The sequence below is a fragment of the Myotis daubentonii genome, chromosome 10 (assembly GCF_963259705.1).
Source record: "Myotis daubentonii chromosome 10, mMyoDau2.1, whole genome shotgun sequence".
In the NCBI taxonomy this organism is placed as follows: domain Eukaryota; kingdom Metazoa; phylum Chordata; class Mammalia; order Chiroptera; family Vespertilionidae; genus Myotis; species Myotis daubentonii.
The window spans coordinates 84,842,282-84,863,283 of NC_081849.1; the positions used below are offsets into that span (position 1 = coordinate 84,842,282).

At 58.1% G+C, this 21,002-nt stretch overlaps 2 protein-coding genes across 6 annotated transcripts in view; both read left to right on the forward strand.

The window, feature by feature from the left end:
* The window catches only part of DDC (dopa decarboxylase), a 41,056-nt gene extending 30,537 nt beyond the window's left edge, over nt 1-10,519 (forward strand). For all 3 annotated transcript variants that reach the window (XM_059655909.1, XM_059655908.1, XM_059655910.1), the window contains exons 10-15: nt 4,485-4,561; nt 4,722-4,741; nt 5,802-5,900; nt 7,629-7,730; nt 8,376-8,578; nt 9,983-10,519. In XM_059655909.1, coding sequence (XP_059511892.1) covers nt 4,485-4,561; nt 4,722-4,741; nt 5,802-5,900; nt 7,629-7,730; nt 8,376-8,576 — 499 coding nt within the window. In that variant the 3' untranslated portion in view covers nt 8,577-8,578; nt 9,983-10,519. The remainder of the gene's footprint in view (nt 1-4,484; nt 4,562-4,721; nt 4,742-5,801; nt 5,901-7,628; nt 7,731-8,375; nt 8,579-9,982) is intronic.
* A 1,298-nt stretch (nt 10,520-11,817) lies between these two features.
* Nucleotides 11,818-19,212, forward strand: FIGNL1 (fidgetin like 1). Of its 3 annotated transcripts, none has more exons than XM_059655913.1 (2): nt 11,818-11,874; nt 15,009-19,212. In XM_059655913.1, the coding sequence occupies exon 2, from the start codon at nt 15,019-15,021 to the stop codon at nt 17,032-17,034; it is 2,016 nt and encodes a 671-aa protein (XP_059511896.1). In that variant the 5' UTR covers nt 11,818-11,874; nt 15,009-15,018; the 3' UTR covers nt 17,035-19,212. The 3 variants fall into 3 exon arrangements, with proteins under 3 accessions (XP_059511896.1, XP_059511894.1, XP_059511895.1); XM_059655911.1 differs by having other exon boundaries at nt 11,826-12,038; XM_059655912.1 differs by lacking the exon at nt 11,818-11,874 and adding an exon at nt 12,986-14,729.
* Nucleotides 19,213-21,002: the final 1,790 nt, after the last annotated feature.

Consider the following 21,002-nt stretch of genomic DNA (forward strand, 5'->3'; position numbering starts at 1 on the left):
GCTCAACGCCAGCCCGGTTCTGTGGGAAGGAAACAGGCCCGAGTTTCTGGCCGTCGGGGCAGAGGGGCCGCCTGCCTGCGGATGGGCCAGGGGCCCGTGTCCATCCTCCCCGGCGCCCGCACCTCTCACTCGCAGCGCGACCCAACCCGGCGCTGCCACAGGAATCTCACGTCTGACGTGACCCCGCTGCCCGGTGGCTCTCTGCTGCCTCTGTCGTCATCCCTGCAGCCCGGCCCCAGCATCACGGGGTGGCTTTGCTGTCCCTGCCTTAGGGACGGGCCATCGGGGTGCGGATGCTGCTCCGACGGGCGCGCCATCCGGGCCGGGGCCACCGACAGGGTGAGCCGCCGCGGAGGGGAAGCTGGTGACTGGTTCTGAGGAAGGAGAGGCAGAGAGAGAAGTACGTGCAGGTCCTTCTGCTCCAAACCCACCCTCTTGCAGGCCACATCCACCCTCTTGCAAAAGCGTGAATTCGAAGGGGAAAACCTATATCTCAGGGACACCCCACCCCGTGGATCCGGGACAGAGGCACAAGCGCGCACACTTACAAGCGAACACGTGGGCACTGTTACAATGTATCCTGGAGGACGAGGCAGCCCCGCCCGCCGTGGACTGAAGGGCCCCGGGTTCGATTCCCATCAAGGGCACGGACCTGGGTGGCAGGTTCCCCAGCCCTGGTCAGGGTGTGTGCAGGAGGCCACCAGTCGATGTGTCTCTCTCACACCGTTGTTTCTCTCTGTCTCTCCCTCTCCCTTCCACTCTCTCTAAAAATCAATAGATTGAGGGGGGAAAAAAGGAAAAAGAATGAGGCAGAATCAGGCCCCGGATCTAGTCCTGCTTTTGTTGAACCCGACACAGATTCCACTCTCTCTCTCTGAGCCCTGGCCCGCCCTGGTCTGGGGCCAGTGTGGGCAGCCTCGCGGCCTTGGACAGTAGCGGGACGCAGGCAGCATCTCCCGCCCGCCCGGTGGCCGGCGCGGTGGGCCGCTGAGTGCGTGGTCCGGTGGGTCGGCAGCATGTCTGCTGAGGGCGTGGACAGCCGTGCCTCGAGGCGTGGTGGTGGCGAGTGGGCAGAGGATGGAGCCCGAGGCGCGCTCGGGGGCCCTCCTGTGCCGTCCTGAACGTCCCCACGATCCGAACACACACCGGCCACCCGAGAGGCCGCAGCGGTGACGGGCGGGCGGTGTCCCCAGCCATAGAATGGAGACCTGAGGAGGCTCGGGGGCCCCTGAGGGAGGGCGGGGGCCCCCACACGCCTGAGCCGAAAACAAGCAAACACATTTACGCGGGGAAGTTTTTATAGATGTGCTGAGAGGCTCTGCTGCTACCCAGACAAGCTAAAAAGGGGGTTCTATTTTTTATCGCTCTCGGGGCTTTTTTCCATTCCTTAAGCAGCAAGTGCCTCTCCGCAGCGTCATGAAATTTTACCAACGTTGGCGACACTTTCTAAACACGGAAACGGACGAGGTGACAGACGTTTCCAACACCTGCCGTCTTTTTTTAAAAAATATATTTTATTGATTTTCTACAGAGACGAAGGGAGAGGAATAGAGAGTTAGAAACATCGATGAGTGAGAAACATCGATCAGCTGCCTCCTGCACACCCCCAACTGGGGATGTGCCCGCAACCAAGGTACATGCCCTTGACCGGAATCGAACCTGGGACCCTTCAGTCCGCAGCCCGGCGCTCTATCCACTGAGCCACACCGGTCAGGGCAACAACCCGCCGTCTTTACAGCCACAGCAGACACGTCTCCCAGCGGTTTCCTTACTCTGCTCAGCTGTTCAGTGTCCGCTCGGCGTTTTGGATCCTTTCTACGCAATGTCTCTAACGCCAGGTGTCCTCCAGAGAAAGCCCCACCCCACGCACACCCAGGCATGTGGATCTGCCTCTCAAAGGGGCTGGATTGTTCTTCCAAAGAAAATTAACTATTTTTTTTAATCCTCACCTGAGGATATTTTTCCATTGATTTAAGGGAGAGTGGAAGTGAGAGGGAAAGACAGAGAGAAATATTGATGTGAGGGAAACACATCGATAGGTTGCCCCCCTGCACGCACCCCAACCAGGGCCTGGGCCGGGAGGAGCCTGCAACCAAAGTACGTGCCCTTGGCCGGAATCGAACCCGGGACTCTTCAGTCCGCAGGCCGACGCTCTATCCACGGAGCCACACCGGCCAGGGCTGCAATGAACTGTTATCAGGGAACGTGTCACCGCGCTTGCCCGCTGCGGCTGCTCGGAGTCCTTTTGTAGATTTAGCGACTGCGGGAGACCCCAGCCCTGTGGTGCGGGCGAGGCTTGATGCTAGAGCTTGTGCTTGGCCAGTTGCACGGTTTTCCCTGTGACCTTGTGGGTTCTTTGGGCTCTCCTCTTGGGGCCCGTCAGTAGCCTGAGTCTTTTCAGCTTTTACTGGCCCCGAGAGGTAACCCAAGCCCTCGTCAGGGGGCCTATGCCAAGCTGCAGACTTTTAAAGACAACATAAGGCCCGGCTGGTGTGGCTCAGTGGCTGAGCATCGACCTGTGACCCAGGAGGTCAGGGTTCGATTCCCGGTCAGGGCACAGGCCCGGGTTGCCGGCTCGATCCCCAGTGTGGGGCGTGCAGGAGGCAGCCCGTCCATGATTCTCTCTCATCATGATGTTTCCATCTCTCTCTCCCTCTCCTTTCCTCTCTGAAATAAAAAAATATATATATAATCAAAGAGAGGACGTAAGAGGCCTTGCTTGTAGCAGAGCACAGGGTCCTGTCCCCGTCCGTCCACGCTGAGTGTTGGCAGGAGCTGGCGGGCGGCATGACCTTGAGATGCCCTTGGTGCCGCCTCCACCCAGGTGTGGGCTGACGCTCTCCCCGCCCCTGGGAGCTAGGGGGCCCCACGCTGTCCTGTCCCCGCAGCGGAACCGTGTCTAACAGTAACAGCAGGAGGGCGGACGCGCGGGATGTGCTCACTGGGTGGGTGGGCCCGCTGTGGCAGGGAACGGGAGTGAATGGGGCCCCCCAAAACGATGCCATTTAGGCTTACACATCTTGAGTTTGTATGTTGTTTAGAAACATGCACATCAACACCATAGAGGACGGAGGGATTTGTGCAGAGAATTCTGAACTCTGGGCGTGATCAAGCCAGGCGGTCGCATGGCGCCCCCTGGCGGCGGTGAGGGGAAGGACGGGCGGCTTTGCTCAGGTTTTACTCTTAAGCAGCCTGGTGGATGTATTACCATTCGTATCTGTTTTAAAACCACAGCTTTAACGCTGCACAATGTTTCCATTATTTATTTATTATTTATTTTTAACCCTCACCCGAGGATATTTTCCCATTTATTTTTAGGGAGAGTGGAAGAGAGAGGGAAAGACAGAGAGAAACATCGATTGGTTGCCTCCGCACGCGCCCTGACCAGGGCCCGGGCCGGGGAGGAGCCTGCCATCCTGCTACGTGCCCTTGACCGGGATCAAACCCGGCCCCTTCGGTTCTGTCCGACGCTCTGTCCACTGAGCCAAACCAGCGAGGTTTCTAGTTTGCTCTCAGATCATCTATTTGCCACAAAATTGCTTCAAGGTGGTGCCCATGCTGCCAAAGAACCCAGGGGGTGGGGGGGTGGGGGGGTGGTGAGGGGGCGTTATCACAGATCCCCGTCCCTGTGGGAGGTGTGGCCTGGGCTTTCACCGTGACCATCACCCCGATGCGTGTTCCGGGGGACACACAGGTGCAGGAGGGCTGAGGTCTGGGACAGAATGCCCCAGGCGGTGTCACCTGCTCCCCGCCAGCCCTCTGCTCACCCCGCACACGCCAGGCACCCTGGGGCCGGCGCTGGGCCTGGAGGGACACGGGGGATAAAAGCCACGACCCGCGGGCCCATGAGCAGCTCCCCAGCATCGCCGTGTAGGGCCTGGAGTCTCCCCACGGAGGTGTAGTTGACTAACTCATTGGCCGTTGGGGATGGGCTCAACCTCCAGCCCTCTCCCCGCCCGGAGCGTGGGGAACGGGGCGCACAGCTCCATCCTCTCCCCAGGACCCGGAGTTCCTGTGACCGCCCCTCCTGAGCGAGGAGACACCCTCCTCACGGCACAGACTCCAGGGGATTTAGGCACCATGTGCCGGGGAACAGGGACAAAGACCAAATATTTATTCTTTTTCAAATTATATACATATGTTTTATTGACTTCAGAGAGGAAAGGAGAGAGAATCATGGATCGGCTACCCCCTGCATGCCCCCCACTGGGGATGGAGCTCACAACCCGGGCCTGTGCCCCAACCAGGAATTGAACCATGACCTCCTGGTTCAACCACTGAGCCACACGAGCCAAATATTTATTCTTCCTTATACCTCCTGCCCCGGGTGCTCAGAGCCAGGGCAGTGGGAGCACAAAGGCAGGGCCTGTGCGGAGGGCGGGGAAGGGGTCCCGGAGCAGGTGGGGCGCTGGGCCAGGTGGAGGGCACAGGGGCCGAGGGAGTCCCTTGAGAGGCCCTCTGAGCTGTCGCTCTCCCTGAACCAGGGTGAGGAAGCGCGCGGACCTGACCGGAGCCTTCAAGCTGGACCCTGTGTACCTGCGGCACGGCCACCAGGACTCGGGTGAGCGCCTCGCGGTCCGCGTCCGCTCCCAGGGCTGCGGCAGGGCCGTGCGTGGGGCCCTGGGCACCTGGGGCGGGAGGGGGCGGACTGACCGTGAACGGAGAAGCTAGGCCTGTGACCCCCGTGTGTCTGACGGTTTCTCTTCCTCTCTCTCTCCCAGGGCTCATCACTGACTACAGGGTAAGCGGTCTCTGCGTCCCGTCCTGTGCAGCGCAGGGCCCTGTGGTGCAGACGGGAGGCGGGGCCGGGCCTGTGGCAGCCCCAAGCCCTGCTGGTCCCGTGGCCTCGCACGATGGGGGTCCCACTAGAGGACACGCCCTCCCGCATCCTGACGGCAAAGGAGGCCAGGCCAGGCTGAGCGCTGACCGTGGGAAGGAGTCAGCTCCGTGGGAACTTCCCCGCGGGACGGGGACTCTGCACTCCGGGCCTCCAGGGACGGGCGTGTCCTTAGACGGAGCGGCCCTCGTCCAGGGGACCTTTTCTCGGCGGAGCGGGCATCACCGCAGTCCCCTGGCAGCGGAGTCGGGCTGGGAGGTGGAGAAGCTCTGCCCTAATCGGAAGGCAGAGCTGGGACCTGGGCTGGGGCCCGCCCACCCGCCTGGCTCCCATGCTGCCGGGTGGGAGAGCTGCATCTCCCTCTGTCCGTCCGGGCGCCTTATGCCAAGTGGATCGGACAGCCCGGGGACAGGCTCGCGTGCTGTCCACTGTGGAGGCCGAGTGCCCAGAGTCGCTCATGGGACGCCCACGGAGCGAGCACTGACGGGCAGAGGCCTGTGGGCGCCTCGGGCGGAACGGGTTTTCCTCCTGGTGGTTTAAGCACAGGAATCACAGTACTCCTCCCACGGAAGGTCACGGAGTGATGGCTGCTCTGGCCGGGCGAGAGGCTGGGCTGGGAATGAAACAGACCAAACCGAGTCCCTGTCCCCTCAGGACTCGGGGTCTGGGGGAGGTGGGGAGCAGGGGGACGAGGCTGGGTGCAGAGGGAGTTTCAGCTCTAAGCGGCATCTGCCCCTCCCGGCTGCCCCCCAGCTCTCCATGGCGCCCCCGCCCAGCTCCGGCCAGTGTGCACTCAACAGCGGGCCCTGAGCTCACAGCACCGTGAGCATGGTGGCTCCCACGGCACCACTGCTCCGGCCCCCAGCCTCTCGCTGAGACCTGCTCCCTCCTCTCTGGGCCTCGCTGTCCTGAGGGGAGGGGGGGCCGCCCCTGGCCCGCTGCTGAGGCTGTCTGTCCCCCGCAGCACTGGCAGCTGCCGCTGGGACGCAGGTTCCGCTCCCTGAAGATGTGGTTCGTGTTCCGGCTGTACGGGGTCACGGGCCTGCAGGCCCACATCCGCAAGGTGACTTTCCCACTGTCTCTGGGAGGTGGGACTTTCTTTCTGTATTTTAAATACATTTTATTGATGTCAGAGAGGAAGGGGGAAGAAGGGGGAGGGAGAGAGGGAGGGAGAGGGAGGGAGAGAGAAACATCAATGATGAGAGAGCAGCAGGGGGCGGCTGCCTCCTGCATGCCCGCCCGCAGCCAAAGCGTGAGCCCTGACCGGGAGTGGAGCCCTGACCTCCTGGTTCACAGGGGGATGCTCAACCTCTGAGCCCCGCCCCTGCTTTTTTTTTTTTTTAACAATTGAGGAAACTGAGGCCATCGTGTGGCTGGGACTTACCCAAGCCGGCCCCCCCGCCCACTTATCTGCTGCAAAAGGCCTGCCGCTCGCACGGGGTCCCTCCCATCCCCCGGTCCTTCCTCGGCCACGGCCCATCTGCGGGGACAGAGGTCCTGGGCGTCCATGGCAGGGGCCCGCCTGCAGCTTCTGGCTCAAGCGGACGTGCCGTGGCCTCCGTCCATTTGAAGTCCTGGTGCCAACCGAGGCTCAGCCCGTGGGCTGGACAGGATGTCCCCGGCCATCCTCTGAGACGGGCACTGGCTGGGCGACCCAGCTTAGAGCCGCCAAGCGTCCCAGCCGCCCGCCCGCCCGCCATCCTCGCTGGGAGCGTGTGGGGCTGAGGGTGAGAGCGCCGCTCCCAGACACGATGAAGACGCAGCATCTGGGGAAGGAGCGTGGCCGTGGTGGCTCATGTCCCCACCACGGTTCCGCTGTCAGCCCGGGGCCTCTGGGGCGGGTCCTGCTGCCTCGTGTTAGATACTGCGAGCCTCCCTCTGACAGTCCCATCCTGCGGACGGACGAGGAGGGGGCCCGGCCAGCCTGTCCCCAGGCGGTGTGCGGCCAGAGCCTCCAGTCCCCTGCCAGCCCCAGCCTTTGGCGCCCTCTGGTGGCACCACAGGTCCCATGTGACTGGGAACTGCGCCTTTACATGGGGGTTCAGCCCCACCCACACCTCAAGCAGAGATGCTGCTCAGATGCCCCCTGCGCCCCTCCCAGCACCTGCCCCAGGCCGGGTGCCTGGGTTTAGACTAGAAAGACACGCACCGAGACCACGTTCCCAGCTCAGGTACCGCCTGAGTCGGCTACTGAGCTCCATTCCCACCTGGAAGTCACGCGGCGCCATTATCCACGCTAGGGAGGCCGTGTGCGCGGGCGAGGGGCTGACGTGGTCTCCTCGCTCGGTGGCGGCGGGCACCGTCGGGTCACGAACAGCCGCGGCCCCCGCAGGCCCGAAGCTCCGGCCCTAGGCCCCGCGTCGGAGCCCAGCCTCGGTCTGCTCATCTGCAGAATGGGCCTAGGGCGGTGCCGCCTGCGTGAGGCTGCAGTGCGCCCCGCACGGCCTGCTCTGGGCACTCGGTCAGCCACCCCTCCTTTCCAGAATGTTCAGTACCTCTGTGCAGTGTTTCCTCTGAAAACATAGACAGTGCTCTAGTGGGACAGACACGGGAGAACGGGGTGGGTGGGTGGGTTTAACTGGAGACGCCACCCTTTCCCGGGGTCACGCAAGCGTGTGCTCCGTCTGTGCGGGAACAGCGGGTGTGTGTGTGTGTGTGTGTGTGTGTGTGTGTGTGTGAGAGAGAGACAGAAACACTGAAGAAAACGGCTACACGAGCAGCAGGGGCTTCCCGCCGTGCAGCCCCCCGAGGTGTTCGGGGCTGAGCTCAGACAGGCCCCCTCCGCCCCCAGCACGTGCGGCTGGCCCGCGAGTTCGAGGCTGCGGTGCAGCGGGACCCTCGCTTTGAAATCTGCGCAGAAGTCACCCTGGGGCTGGTCTGCTTCCGGCTGAAGGTACGTGCACGTCCGTTTCAGTCTTTCTTCTCTTTTTTTATTTTATTTTTTTAAATATATTTTATTGATTTTTTTACAGAGAGGAAGGGAGAGGGATAGAGAGTTAGAAACATCGATGAGAGAGAAACATCAATCAGCTGCCTCCTGCACACCCCCTACTGGGGATGTGCCCGCAACCAAGGTACGTGCCCTTGACCGGAATCGAACCTGGGACCCTTCAGTCCGCAGGCCGACGCTCTATCCACTGAGCCAAACCGGTTAGGGCTGTTCTCTTTTTTTAAAAAAAGATATTTTTATTGACTTCTGAGAGAGCAAGGCAGAGAGAGAGAAAGAGAGAGAGAGAGAGAGAGAGAGAGAAACACCAATGATGAGAGAGAATGATGGGCTGCCTCCTGCACTGGGGATGGAGCCCACAGCCCGGCATGTGCCCTGGCCGGGAATCCAACCACGATCTCCTGGTCGAGCTCAGCCCGAGCCAGCTGGCCGGGCACGTTCATAAAACCAAACCCTGGGCCTGGGAAGGGCAGCTCTCGACAGCGCGTCCTCAGGCCCCGGAACTGTTACCAGGTTGACTGTCTCGTCAATGAAGGCGAGTGGTCGGTGGCTCCCTTCGCTGAGGCGCGCCCCCCCTCCTTGGTCCCCCAGGGCCCCAACAAGCTGAACGAAGACCTTCTGGACAGAATCAACGGCGCCAAGGAGATCCACCTGGTCCCCTGCCACCTGAGGGACAAGTTCGTGCTGCGCTTCGCCATCTGCTCCCGCAACGCGGAGTCCGCGCACGTGCAGCAGGCCTGGGCCCACATCCAGGCGCTGGCCACGGCCCTGCTGGGGGCCGGGCAGGAGTAGCGGTGAGCGCGCCGGGAAGCGGGGCAGCACCCCTCCTGTCCTGTCCGGAGAGCCGGGAGGCACCACGTGCTACGGTGGTTATTTAGAGGCTCAGACTAACTTTATTTTTTTAAAAAATCTATTTCTTTATTGATTTCAGAGAGGAAGGGAAAAGGAGAGATAGAAACATCAGTGATGAGAGAGAATCATTGATTGGCTGCCTCCTGCACACCCCCCACTGGGGATGGAGCCCGCAACCCAGGCCTGTGCCCTTAGCCGGAATCGAACCTGGGACCCCTCAGTCCGCAGGCCGACGCTCTATCCACTGAGCCAAACCAGCTAGGGCCAGACTAACTTTAAATCCAGGCGTGAAAACTGTCCACGGCGTCTGGCTGTAACCCCTGCAGATTTCTCCCCGTTCCTTGAGGCGACTTAGTAGCATGACATAGGGTGTCCCCCCAAAATGTACACACACTTTAACAGCTCATGTAGTATCATACTATACTATATTATATATCGTATCATAACAGTGTGTATCATATATACTACACAGAGTATCATACGTAGGGTGTCCCCCCAAAATGTATACATAATTAACAGACATATTCTACTCTACTATAGTTTACTACACAATACCATGTAGTATCATACTACGCTATGCTATATTATATATAGTATCATAATACTGTATATCATATATACTACATAGAGTATCATATATAGGGTGTTCCAAAAAATGTATACACACTTGAACAATTGATAGCACAATTTTGAAAATGAAATGCATTTTAATGAACACTGCCTTTACAATTACCCAAAGTGTGTATGAGAATAGGTGGTATTGGATGCTGGGTGTATTAGTAGGTCACGGGGCCGATGGCCTAGAGCAGCAGTTCTCAACCTGTGGGTCGCGACCCCTTTGGGGGTCGAATGACCCTTTCACAGGGGTCGCCTAAGACCATCGGAAAACACATCTATAATTACATATTGTTCTTGTTATTAATCACTATGCTTTAATTATGTTCAATTTGTAACAATGAAATTGGGGGTCACCACAACATGAGGAACTGAATTAAAAGGGTCTCGGCATTAGGAAGGTTGAGAACCACTGGCCTAGAGGGAGGGAGATCTTAACACCTGGGCTGCACCTGAGCGTCGCTGAGGCTGCCACGTCAAGCCCAGGCCACGGTTCTGAGAGAGAGGGAGGGTCGAGGTGCTGTTTCCCAGGGGGTGGGGAGCGGGGCAGGGTCTTCTGACCTCGATACAATGTGCCACAGGGGAGCCAGGTCGGCAGTGAGACCTCCTCCCTCCCAGGCCACACTCCCTCACACACACCCTTCTCTGTGTTCAGAGGGATGCGTACAACATTCTTTGATTCTTTTGCGTGTTTTTCATGTAGCCATATGTTCATGCTATTTCCCCTGTAGAGATCCAAGCTGGACAGACGTGTATCTGAAAACTGGAGGGAGAGGCAGATAAACAGCACCCGGCTCCATGGAAGCGAGCCCGCCAGCTCGCACTTCTCTCTCCGACGCTACCAGACGCCTGCGCTTCGTCTCCCGAGTCTCTCCTCGGCGAAGAGATATTATTTGCTGCGTGAAAAGTCAGTCCCCGGGGATGTAGCTTTCATTCATTGTTTGGCTGCGGTTTTGTGAATTAAACAATCGTAGTGCTTCGTGCTCTTGGAGTTGGCCGTGGGGGGAGGGCTCGCGAGCTCTCTCCCAGGCCGGGCTGGGCGACGGAGGTCACGCCTGGGCCTTCCCCTTGCTCCGTCCTGCGGCCAGTGCTCAATAAACAATCTGAAGTGCCATGGCTATTGCGTCTGGTGAGCTTCCTGTTCTGCGCCGTGCCCAGCTGATGGTTATAATATGGACGGACCCTTTCCAAGCGGCCAGAGGCATGGCATCCTTGGATAGTTTTAAGCAGCATTCATTCATTCAACCATGTGTATTGAGTGTGTCATACATGTCAGGCACGGTTTTCGAAGCTGTAACAACATTTAAGGTTTACTTGGAGGTAACTCCAACTTTTAAATAAATGAACAGCAAGATTACGGAGCACAAAAAGTAGGACCACCATGAGCAGGGTGGTTTTTTACGGTCATTTGGAGGTCCTGTGTGTAGTTGCTACTCAACACTCATGTTCTCCACCCCCACCTCCCGATAGTCACTTTCCCAGGAAGGGTTCCCCCTGGGACCCGTTGGGCCCAGGCAGGGAGAGGAAGGCTCTAGGCTTCCCAGGAAGTGGCTTCCTCCTTTTTCCAAGAGAGAAGGATTCCGGGGAAAGGATCCTGCCCCAGTGTGTCCCCTCCTTCCTGCTCTAAGTAGGCGGGTTCCCTGTGTGGGGGGGCCTCCTGGGGCAAGAGGCCCAGTCCTGGGGGGAATCCACGGGGGAGAAGAAGGCGGAATGGAAGATGGAAAGACGGCCCTCCTGACAGCCCTAGGCGGGTCATCGGACCGAACCGCCCGCCTCCAGACCAGACCTCCTGTGAGGGGCCACAGGGGCATGCACCACCCAATAGGCGGCTGTTCGTGGCTATTCTGTTATTTGGTCTGAAAACGCGATTCACTAAACTCGCCTAAGTGGCTCTGCTCGCTGAAGCCAAAGTCCAAGGTGGTAAAGAAGCGCTCCTCAGACTTGCATGGGCGGGACCCTAAGGAGCCAGGCTGGGAGGGATGTGCTGGCAGAGGGGGCGGGGCGGCTCCGAGCCGCAGGGCTGACAGCAGGTATTCCAGCTCCCCAGGCTCCTGGAATCGCACATGGACCTGACTGGCCACTCGGCTTAGTCTCAGCCTATAACACCGATAACAGGTACCTGCCCGCCACGTGCCTGGCCTCCGGAACCACTGGGCCCATCTTCGAGGACTCCTGGCGGGCAGGTGAGTCCCGGTGAGCGCATCCTAGGGGAGCCCCCTGAATGCAGCCCGCCTCGCCGCCTGCGCTTCTTGATTGCGGAGACTCCAAGGGTGAAGCGCCTTCGCAGGGAAACGCAGGGAGACCTTCCAGTTCAGTAAAGCCCGCCAGCTGCACAGCTAGCGTTTCCACGGCAACAGAACAGCCTCCTGCGACCACGTGGGCCGGAGCCCGGGCCAGCGCCCCGCCCCCGACGCTCGGCCACGCCCCCTACGTTCAGCTCTGCCCCCGACGCTCAGCCTCGCCCCCCACGCTAAGCCCCGCCCCCACGCTCAGCCCCGCCCCCCACGCTCAGTCTCGTCCCCGACGCGCGCGCCCGCCCCGCACAGACCCACGCACGGCCCGGGCCGAGCACGTCCGCAGCGCGCAGGCGCACATCGGTCCGCGGGCTTTTTGGAAGCCGCAGGTCTGTGGGGACCCGGGTGGCGTGGAGTGGAGGGGCCGGTCCGAGCGGAAGCGAGAGGCGCGGACAGGCCAGCTCGGGCCCGCAGACCCTCCGGGGCGGCCGGCGGGACGGCCGGACCCTGGAGCGGCCCTCGCAGGGGCGTGCCCTCCACGCTAGTGTTGCAGGTGACTCCCCTTTTGGGGGCGGGGGTAGGGGGACTGCCGTCCGCGCGGGCGAATCGGGCCCCGCTGCCGGCGCCTCTGCCGGCCGGAGCCTCGTGTAGATCCCCAGCGCCGCTCTGCGCTGCAGGCCCCCTCCGACGATGACCCGAGGTCGCCGGGTCTCCGCCGCTGGGAGAGGAGGCGGGGCCTGGGGCGGGGCCGCGGCGAGCAGGGCGGCTGGTCGGCTGGTCGGAGCACTTTTCGGGGTTGGACGCCCCGTCCGACAGGGGGCGCTGCGGGAACCTGTGACCGGATGCTGTGCTCACAGCAAGGCCACGGCCTGGCGCACTGCCCCGCGTGCTCGCTCCCGGTCTGGAAGGTTCTGCAGGGTCAGCCCGCGCCTGCGCAGCTCCCGGCCTGGGTGCCCACCCCGGAGGCGGGGAGACGGAGAGACGGAGAGACGGCAGGGGCAGGTCTGACCTGCGGAGGCCCCTGCAGCGAGAGAGCACACCTTACCTTAGGGCCGTGGTCGGCAAACCGCGGCTCGCGAGCCACATGCGGCTCTTGGGCCCCTTGAGTGTGGCTCTTCCACAAAATACCACGTGTGCGCACGTACAGTGCGATTGAAACTTCGTGGCCCATGCGCAGAAGTCGGTTTTCGGCCTGGGCCAGTCATTGTGATTTAATTTTATGGAGATTGTAAGGTAGATTGTAAGGAATTTAATTTTATCAGTAAGTAATGTCGTTATTAAGTATGATATCAAGTTTTATTCAACGTACCTATAGTTCAACTAAGACTTAAAACTTTAAAGTTTGTTAAGCTAATTTTAGGGAACGTTGTGGAGTGAAAGATGTAGTGTGGAGGATGGAGAAAGGTACGCTGAGATGGTGTGGACATTCAGAGGATGGACGAAAGGAGACGAGACAAGTACACAAGGCGAGTGTGGACGGGAGAGCTGGAAGGGTCGGCCTCAGCGAAGGACCTCCATCAGATTGAGGGCGTTTTTGGCAAAGGCCAGCTTAGGAGCACCCTCATTAAGTTAATAACAATGTACCTACCGATATAGTTTACGTTTAAGAAATGTGGCTCTCAAAAGAAATTTCACTCGTTGTCCTGTTGGCATTTGGCTCTGTTGACGGATGAGTTTGCCGACCGCTGGCCTAGGGACTCTTCCAGGTGGGAAAGGGGCACGCGGTGCCCATGTGCGGTGAGCGAGCGTCAGCGTTAGGTCCGGGGACGCCGGAAGGATGCTGGGACCCGGAATCCGTGGGAAGGACAGGGGCCGAGCCAGTGAGCAGTGCCAGCCCGCAGCTGTGTCCGCGGCGTCCACGGTGCTGGACGAGCCACCGAGTTCCAGGGAAGAAGTGGGATTCTGGGGCAAATGCTGGGAGCTCGGGATGCGGAGCAGAAAGGGGTGTGGGCGCGGCGGGCACGGCTGTGCGGAGTTCCAGGGCTGCAGGTGGCAGGGCTGTCCCCAGTGAGAGGGGTTTGTGCTAAACCTGCGCCAGCTCACCTCTCCTTCAATCTCCCATTCCCAGTGCTGCACAAAAGAGATTAAAATAAGTTAAACCGTGTGGGATGCGGGATGGTCGGGACATGTCCGTTCTCGTTTTGACTCTTTACCCTTACGGCTTTAAGCAAATTAGAATCTCCTTGAGTCTTAAGTTTATTTTTATTTTTAATCCTCACCAAGGGATATTTTCCCCCATTGACTTTTAGAGAGAGTGGAAAGGTGGGAGGGAGAGAGAGATCCATTGGTTGCCTCCGGCATGCACCCTGACCTGGGCTGGGGCCCCGGGGCGGGAAACAAGCTTGCAGCCCAGGTGCCCTGGCCCGGGAGTCGAACTCGCAGCCCTCTGGTGTGCAGGCTGGTGCTCTGTCACTGAGCCACACCAGCCAGGGCTAACGTTTACTGTTCTTAGCGAAGACCCACGAACACCTGTCTACAGTGCAGCAGGCTCTTTGTAAGGCATTATGGGAGATGCACAACTATGAAGCATGGTCCTTAAGCTGAATTCACAAGTAACTCGGACGGTGAATTTCAGAATACACAGGTTCTTGGTTTTTCCTTTATGCAGTGCTGTTAGGAGACGTCAAAGCTTCTTACACATTTTCCTTGCGGGTTGGCAGGTAAGTTCCACATCCAGCCACAGGCTACGTTCATCTGTAATTGTATTAAAACAATTTTACCTTAATGCATGGAGGCTGATAAGGATAACCTGAGGGAAGAAATGTAAAATCTAAGCACTTTACAGCAGATTGTGCTGCATCCCATGGCTGCTGTATCACGAAGGTTTCGCTTTTTAATGCTTCAGGTGAAATCGGAAACGGCGAGAGCCTCATCACCTCGGGGTTCGTGTGTGAAGTGCTCATTCCCGAATTCGGCCTTATGAGCACGTAGTGAGCCAGCAGTTCCTATTCCTGATCTAGCCGCTCTGCCCTTTGGGCATTTGCACATGGGACCCGACATGCAGCTGCCTGGAGTGAGCGCTCTCCTGCGGTTCCGGCCCTAGTGCTGACGCTCTGGTCTCAGGGGGCTCCTTCACATCCCAGCCTCCGCGCCTACGTGTGCCGGAGGGCTGGTGACAGCTTCAGGGCATGTTTATGTTCGAGGAGTGACTTGGCGCTCAGTGATTCCTCTCACTTTACAGTAATAAGAGGCTTGAGATCATTCCTGTGATTTTTCCTTGGAGACGACTTCCACCCCAGGCTTGGTTTGTTTTGCTGTTTGTCTGTAGCTCCTTCTGTGGCATCTTCCTTTTGCAGATTAATTTTAAATCCTTTCCTTATGGATGCTTTCCCTATTTGTGCGGAAAGTTATTACTAAAATAGTTCAGCAGCATTAGCAAGTCAGGTCTTTATATCTTAAATGCTGGAGATTTACCGTATAAATGAAAGATCCCGTGTCCCTTCTTTCAGGTGAGCGGAGGTTTAAACGTCTCCCTGCGCCTCCTTTAGTCACTCCTGACGCTTTCCCTTTGTCTCTGTTGTAGGACCTGTAAAATGCAGACCCCGAGTTCCCGGGCTGTGCACCTGAGCGAATGGCAGAAGAACTACTTCGCAGTTACGTCTGGCACCTGCACGGCCGCGCAGAAGGCAGAGGCCTACCGGGCGCAGGTGCTGCGCGTTCAGTATGCGTGGGCCAACTCCGAGATCTCCCAGGTCTGCGCTTCCAAACTGTTCAAGAAATACGCAGAGAAATACTCGGCCATCGTTGATTCTGACAACGTGGAAACCGGCTTGAATAACTACGCGGAAAACGTTTTAACGGTAGCCAGAGCGCAGCAGGCGGACAGTGACAAGTGGCGGTCAGGACTGTCGGTGACTAATGTCTTCCAGATGCGCGGTGTGCAGGAGATGATGCGGGCTGGCGAGCAGCTCCGAGGCTCCCTGCTGGCCCCTGCTGATGCTTCCATCGTGATCCATGGAGGGGCCGTGGTCCCCGACCCTCCGGAGTCTAGCGTTTGTGCTGGTTCTCGGGAGAGCGACCCACTGACTAAGCCAGCTCACGGCACAGGCTGGACCCCGGACGTCCCAGAGAGCGGTCCCTCGGGCCCTCTGAGTGCCCAGCCCCCTGTGGCGACTAACACCCCCAAGACGTGTCCCATGTTCTCAGCACCCTTTGGTGACTTAGCCACCCCGTTATTTGGAAATGTCAGGAAGGAAAATAGCAGCGCTCCAAAAGCCAGCCCGGGACTGAGTCTGTTCTTACCCCGTCAGCCTCGCTCTCCTGCCGGCGGTGAAGGCCCCTGGGACAGGAGCGCTTTCTACGGCTCTGGCCCCGCCGGAGCCCTTTCTGCCCCGACCCTGAGTGAGGCTCTTAGGAAAACGGAGGGGAACGGCCACCGGGAGGAAGGCGGCCTGCCAACCTTTAAAACCGCAAAGGAGCAGCTATGGGTGGAGCAGCAGAAAAAGCACCACCCGCCTGCCCGGGCGGCAGCGCCTTCCTATGGCGGCGGCGGCGTCAAGAAGTCCCTGGGCGCCAGTCGATCCCGGGGAATTTTTGGGAAGTTTGTCCCTCCTGTGCCTAAGCCAGATGGGGGGGATGCGCATGGGGGGGTGCAGTACAAGCCCGACAGTGCCGGGCCCGCAGAGCCAGCGCCCCCCGTGGATGAGCGTTTGAAGAGCTTGGAGCCCAAGATGATCGAACTGATTATGAGTGAGATTATGGACCATGGGCCCCCCGTGACCTGGGACGACATCGCGGGGGTGGAGTTCGCCAAGGCCACCATAAAGGAGATCGTCGTGTGGCCCATGATGCGGCCCGACATCTTCACGGGCTTGCGGGGCCCGCCCAAGGGGATTCTGCTCTTCGGGCCCCCTGGGACTGGGAAAACCCTGATTGGCAAGTGCATCGCCAGTCAGTCTGGGGCCACCTTCTTCAGTATCTCGGCCTCCTCCTTGACCTCCAAGTGGGTGGGCGAGGGGGAGAAGATGGTCCGCGCGTTGTTCGCGGTTGCACGGTGCCAGCAGCCCGCTGTGATATTCATTGATGAAATCGACTCCCTGTTATCCCAGCGGGCAGATGGGGAGCACGAGTCTTCTAGGAGGATCAAGACCGAGTTCCTGGTTCAGCTGGACGGAGCCACCACGTCTTCTGAAGATCGCATTCTAGTCGTGGGAGCGACCAATCGGCCTCAGGAAATCGACGAGGCGGCCCGGCGGAGGTTGGTGAAAAGGCTCTACATCCCCCTCCCGGAGGCCTCAGCCCGGAAACAGATAGTGACGCGCCTGATGTCCAGGGAGCAGTGCAGCCTCCGCGAGGAGGAGATCGAGCTGGTGGTGCAGCGGTCGGCAGGCTTCTCGGGCGCCGACATGACGCAGCTGTGCCGAGAGGCGTCCCTCGGCCCCATTCGCAGCTTACAGGCCGCCGACATCGCCACCATAACGGCGGACCAGGTCCCACCCATAGCTTACGTGGACTTCGACAACGCGTTCAGAACTGTGCGGCCCAGCGTGTCTCCCACGGACCTAGAGCTTTATGAAAACTGGAACAGAACCTTCGGTTGTGGGAAGTAGGCAGGACCCTTAGACTTAAAGAGCGTGGCACAGCCTTTCCCGGCCTGGAGCTCAGGAACCTGGGGCTTCATCCGTGGTCCTGGGCGTGTGTGTCCTGAATCCGGAACCGCAGATGGAGCAATTGCAATTGACAGCCTGTGTGGCTAGTAGCTTGATTTTCTTCCAGTTGTTTCCTGATGTGTACACCTAGTCATACCCAACGCGAGGGATCTTGTCTGGTTTCTAACGTCCTTCTTTTTAAGCTGTGCAGTGGGATGAATGGTGAGCCCAGATTGAGCTCTGAGTCCTTGTAAACGAGGCTGTGTGATTTACACGTGTCTTTTATTGCTAGTCTGTGGTTTACGTTCGAGACAGAGCATGGCTCACTCACTGTTGTTTAAGATGTAAGATCTCACCGAACACTCGAGGGACAGTGCCAGTTTTTACTTCGGTTTGTGAGCTCTTACTGTTTTCTTCTCTTAGCAGGACCAGCTAATGAAACATGTTCAGGAAGAGCAGAGTGTGGTCTAAGAGCAGGTGTGCCACAGGACTGAAGGGGAATGGCTTCCTAAGGGGCAGGTGTTGTCCAACAATACATATTTGACACTAGGTGGCAGCCTGGAGAATTGGTATCTTTCAAAAGTAAGTGTTTGCAGCTTTCTGTGATGGCGCATCCTGCTGTATGAATAATGCGTGTTCATTGTGGAAGCGCGACACAGTGGAGGGAGCAGAGGAAGGAAGGAGAGTGGCTGCCGCCGCCCCTTTGGGGAAGCACTGTGAACAGTTCCTCCCGGTGTTTGTGCAGCATTCTCTTCTGTAGCCTCATTCTTCACCGTTTCCCGTGTTAGTGGCATCGGCAGCATCTTCCCTGACGCGGCCCCTCGGACTCTGTCGTGGGGTGGCCTCACGGAGTCCGTCTTGGGCGTGTAGTTAGGGCAGGACGTTGGGCTGTGTACCTTTTGTTTACTGTAAACGAAAATATGTTGACTGCCTAGTCGTTGATCTTTCCTACCAGTCATCCACCTTTCAACATGGAGCCAAAATGTGAAATTAAACACTAGAAATTATTAAAGCACCAGAAAAGTGTGATCATGTTGGGAGTTCACAGTAGGATTTGGAGGGTGGGCCATGGCCACACCTGGTGGGAGAGTGTGGTGCGCCCAGCCTTTCTGGAAGGAGTGGGGTCGTATCTGCCAAAAGATGTTTCTCTTCTCGATGTCAGTGCCACACGATCAGGTCATTGAAACATTTAAGATGTGAGAAAACACACAACCTGAATTTGCGACCACGGAGGATTGTTAGCCTGTTGATGGGGTTCAGGACATGGTTTGAAACCTCGTGGATGCCGTGCCTTGCATCCCGAGGAGAGCCGGCTCCTGCTCAGGGACGAGGCTGCTTGCACGTCCGCAAGAGGCTCCGGGACACTCCCCGCTGCTGCCCGGAGCGAGGGGAGCTGGGACCCCTCCCCGGACTCACGTGCAGTGTCGGTGTTGTGACTGGTTCCAGCAACGATGCACTCTTTGTAATTTTTAAAGACTCGATGAAATAGTATTTTTCAAGTATGGAACATGGGTAATTAAGCAGTGACTGTTTGTGTACTTTGTTTTGGTGCCAATAGGGTTGTTAGCAGGTGATAGGCTAGGGGTAGGCATTGAAAGCCCTGCAGTAAATTCCTCAGAAAGCATGCCTTCCACGTGGACACGGGGCTGGAAAGACGACGACTAAATGCTAAATAAATCTCTAAAAAATGAAGCAAACCTCTCATCAGAATCCTTCGCCAACAGTCACTCATCCGACTCCAGATTGAGCAAAGCTGTCAAATTGCTTTAAACAGTAGCTGTGAGGTTCACACAGATTTCATCTTCATTTTAGGAAGCGGGGTGGCCAGAAACCCATTTACAAAGGAATCTGAGCAGGCGACACATGTAGGACATTCCGTCTGTGACCACAGACCTGATGAACCCACTTTCCCGGAGGGTGGGGGACAGGTGAGGGTGACTCACGTCGGGAGAAACAGCCGGGCCGGCCGCGCATACCCTCTGACCCAGTGCAGCGCCTCAGCGCACATGCATGATAAGCTACCGGAAACATAATTTCACAAAATACAGAAAATTGCTGTAAAACCAGGACGCGATTGCAATTTAAGGGAAATGGTGCAGATAAATCTATTTTAATGGATAAGCTTAGATGCAAACTAAATATGTTGGCATCTCATTATTCCTTCCGGCCGACCTGAGTTAGATTGGAAAATGCGATTGTACACAGAAATGGGAAGAGGTGTTTTTGTGAGCGCTTTGTGCTTTGGACGAGCCCAGTGCTGCTCTAATGGGTGTTGAGGCTCTCGCCGACTCAGTTCCACTCTGGTGGGGGGGGGGGGGGGCAGACGTTACCCTGAGCGTCAGGCTCTCGGCGCTGCACGGAGCTCCCAGGTTCTCTTTTGGTGAAGTGCATCTCTCGCTTGGTCACGAGGGTCAGTATTTTCACTTACCAACCATCGGGTGGCCGAGATTGGGCCGGGAGACCGGCCTGGCCTCACTGCCTGACAAAGGGGTGATGGGCGATGAGCCCCTCCCACGTGCCCTCAAAAGGCTGGGGCACCTCCCCGCTTGTAACTCGGGTGGTTGAGCAACGTTGTGAAGTAAGGAGCCGGGCTTGTCTTTCTTGCAGCCACGCACGCAACAGGCCGATTAGCAAGGGGAACTGGAGGTGAACTTATTACTTAAGACGCTTCTAGAAGTCCACCCAAGTTGAGGAATCGAGTCAGAAACACCTAGTCCCAGAAGTGGGGGGCTCGGGGTAGTGTTTCCTCCGCAGCAGCAGATGTGCTAACTTACGTGGGACGTAGCACAGGCTTCATCATGTTCTAGAGAAGTTAGGACATTTTTTAAAAGCAAGGAAACCAATTCCCTGATAACTCGATAAAGCATGTGATGGACTAGAGGAGCGCCTCTGCGATGCTGATCAGGTTGGAACAGGAGGGAGTACTGTAAACGGACAGCGCTGAGGCTGGTGTGAGAGAACCCGCGCGTCCAGGCCCGGAACCCGGGTTGGGCCCTGCCTGGTATAGAACACAGGCTGGGCAGAAGTAGGCTTACAGTGTGAGTGCGAGACAGTTTATTCTTGTATTATTTTCCAAGCGAATAACTGTAAGCCTGTTGTGCTCACCCTGTGTAACCATTTAGGTGCTGGAATTTGAATCTTTGTGCTCCTGTCTTCCTGATGCTTCCTGTGCTTGATTTTCCCTAAGAATAATGTTTCCTAAGGGTCACCAGGAGGAAAGGAGAGCAGGAGTTGGGAGCGCCAGGGACAGGCTCATGCCTGCTAACACCCTGTCCCTTCCACTCTCCTCTTCAGCTCTGACATGTGAGCCCTGAGGAGTCGGAGAAGTACGGGCTCTCGGTGTCTGTCCAATGAGAGCTTTGTGGTCAGGACATGGTGTCTCGGGAAAAGCAGAGGTTGTGCATCCTTTTAGCAAAACCTCACGGGGAGGAGTGAGAGCACGGACGCGCACGGGCGGCCCTGGTGAAACGAGGCCTCGGGCCGAGGAGGGTGGTCTGCGAAGATCTGTGGGTGAGACTCGTCCACGGGCGCGAGCCCATGAGTCCACGGAGGCCGAGTGTGAGGAACGGACCGGCAGAAACCGTCAGCTTAGACCCGCGGGGACAGTGGGGGGTGGACAGGAGAGGGTCTGCCTGGGACCCCACCCTTATCCTGTGAGGTTAAGGCTCACCCACGTGTCTTTGGTCTCAGTAAAATATCTTTTTTATTCACTTAGAACATGTTCTAGTTGAAAATCTCAGACCATAAGAAGTTGCAGAAATTAGGATGGAGCTCTTTGCGCCAGACTTGCTGTGGGCTTCCGTTCTGCCGGGAATCTCTCACCAAATGTGGCTGCTGCTCCAGGCAGCACCATGGGGGGCGGGGGGGGGCCCCCGAGCTGGGTCTCAGGGCCTCTGCACTGGTCAGCGGGAACCTGACCTTTGTCCGCA

What these genes read in the sequence shown, in the direction of transcription:
- FIGNL1 (XM_059655913.1), top strand. Translation starts at nt 15,019, where the DNA reads ATGCAGACCCCGAGTTCCCGGGCTGTGCACCTGAGCGAATGGCAGAAG.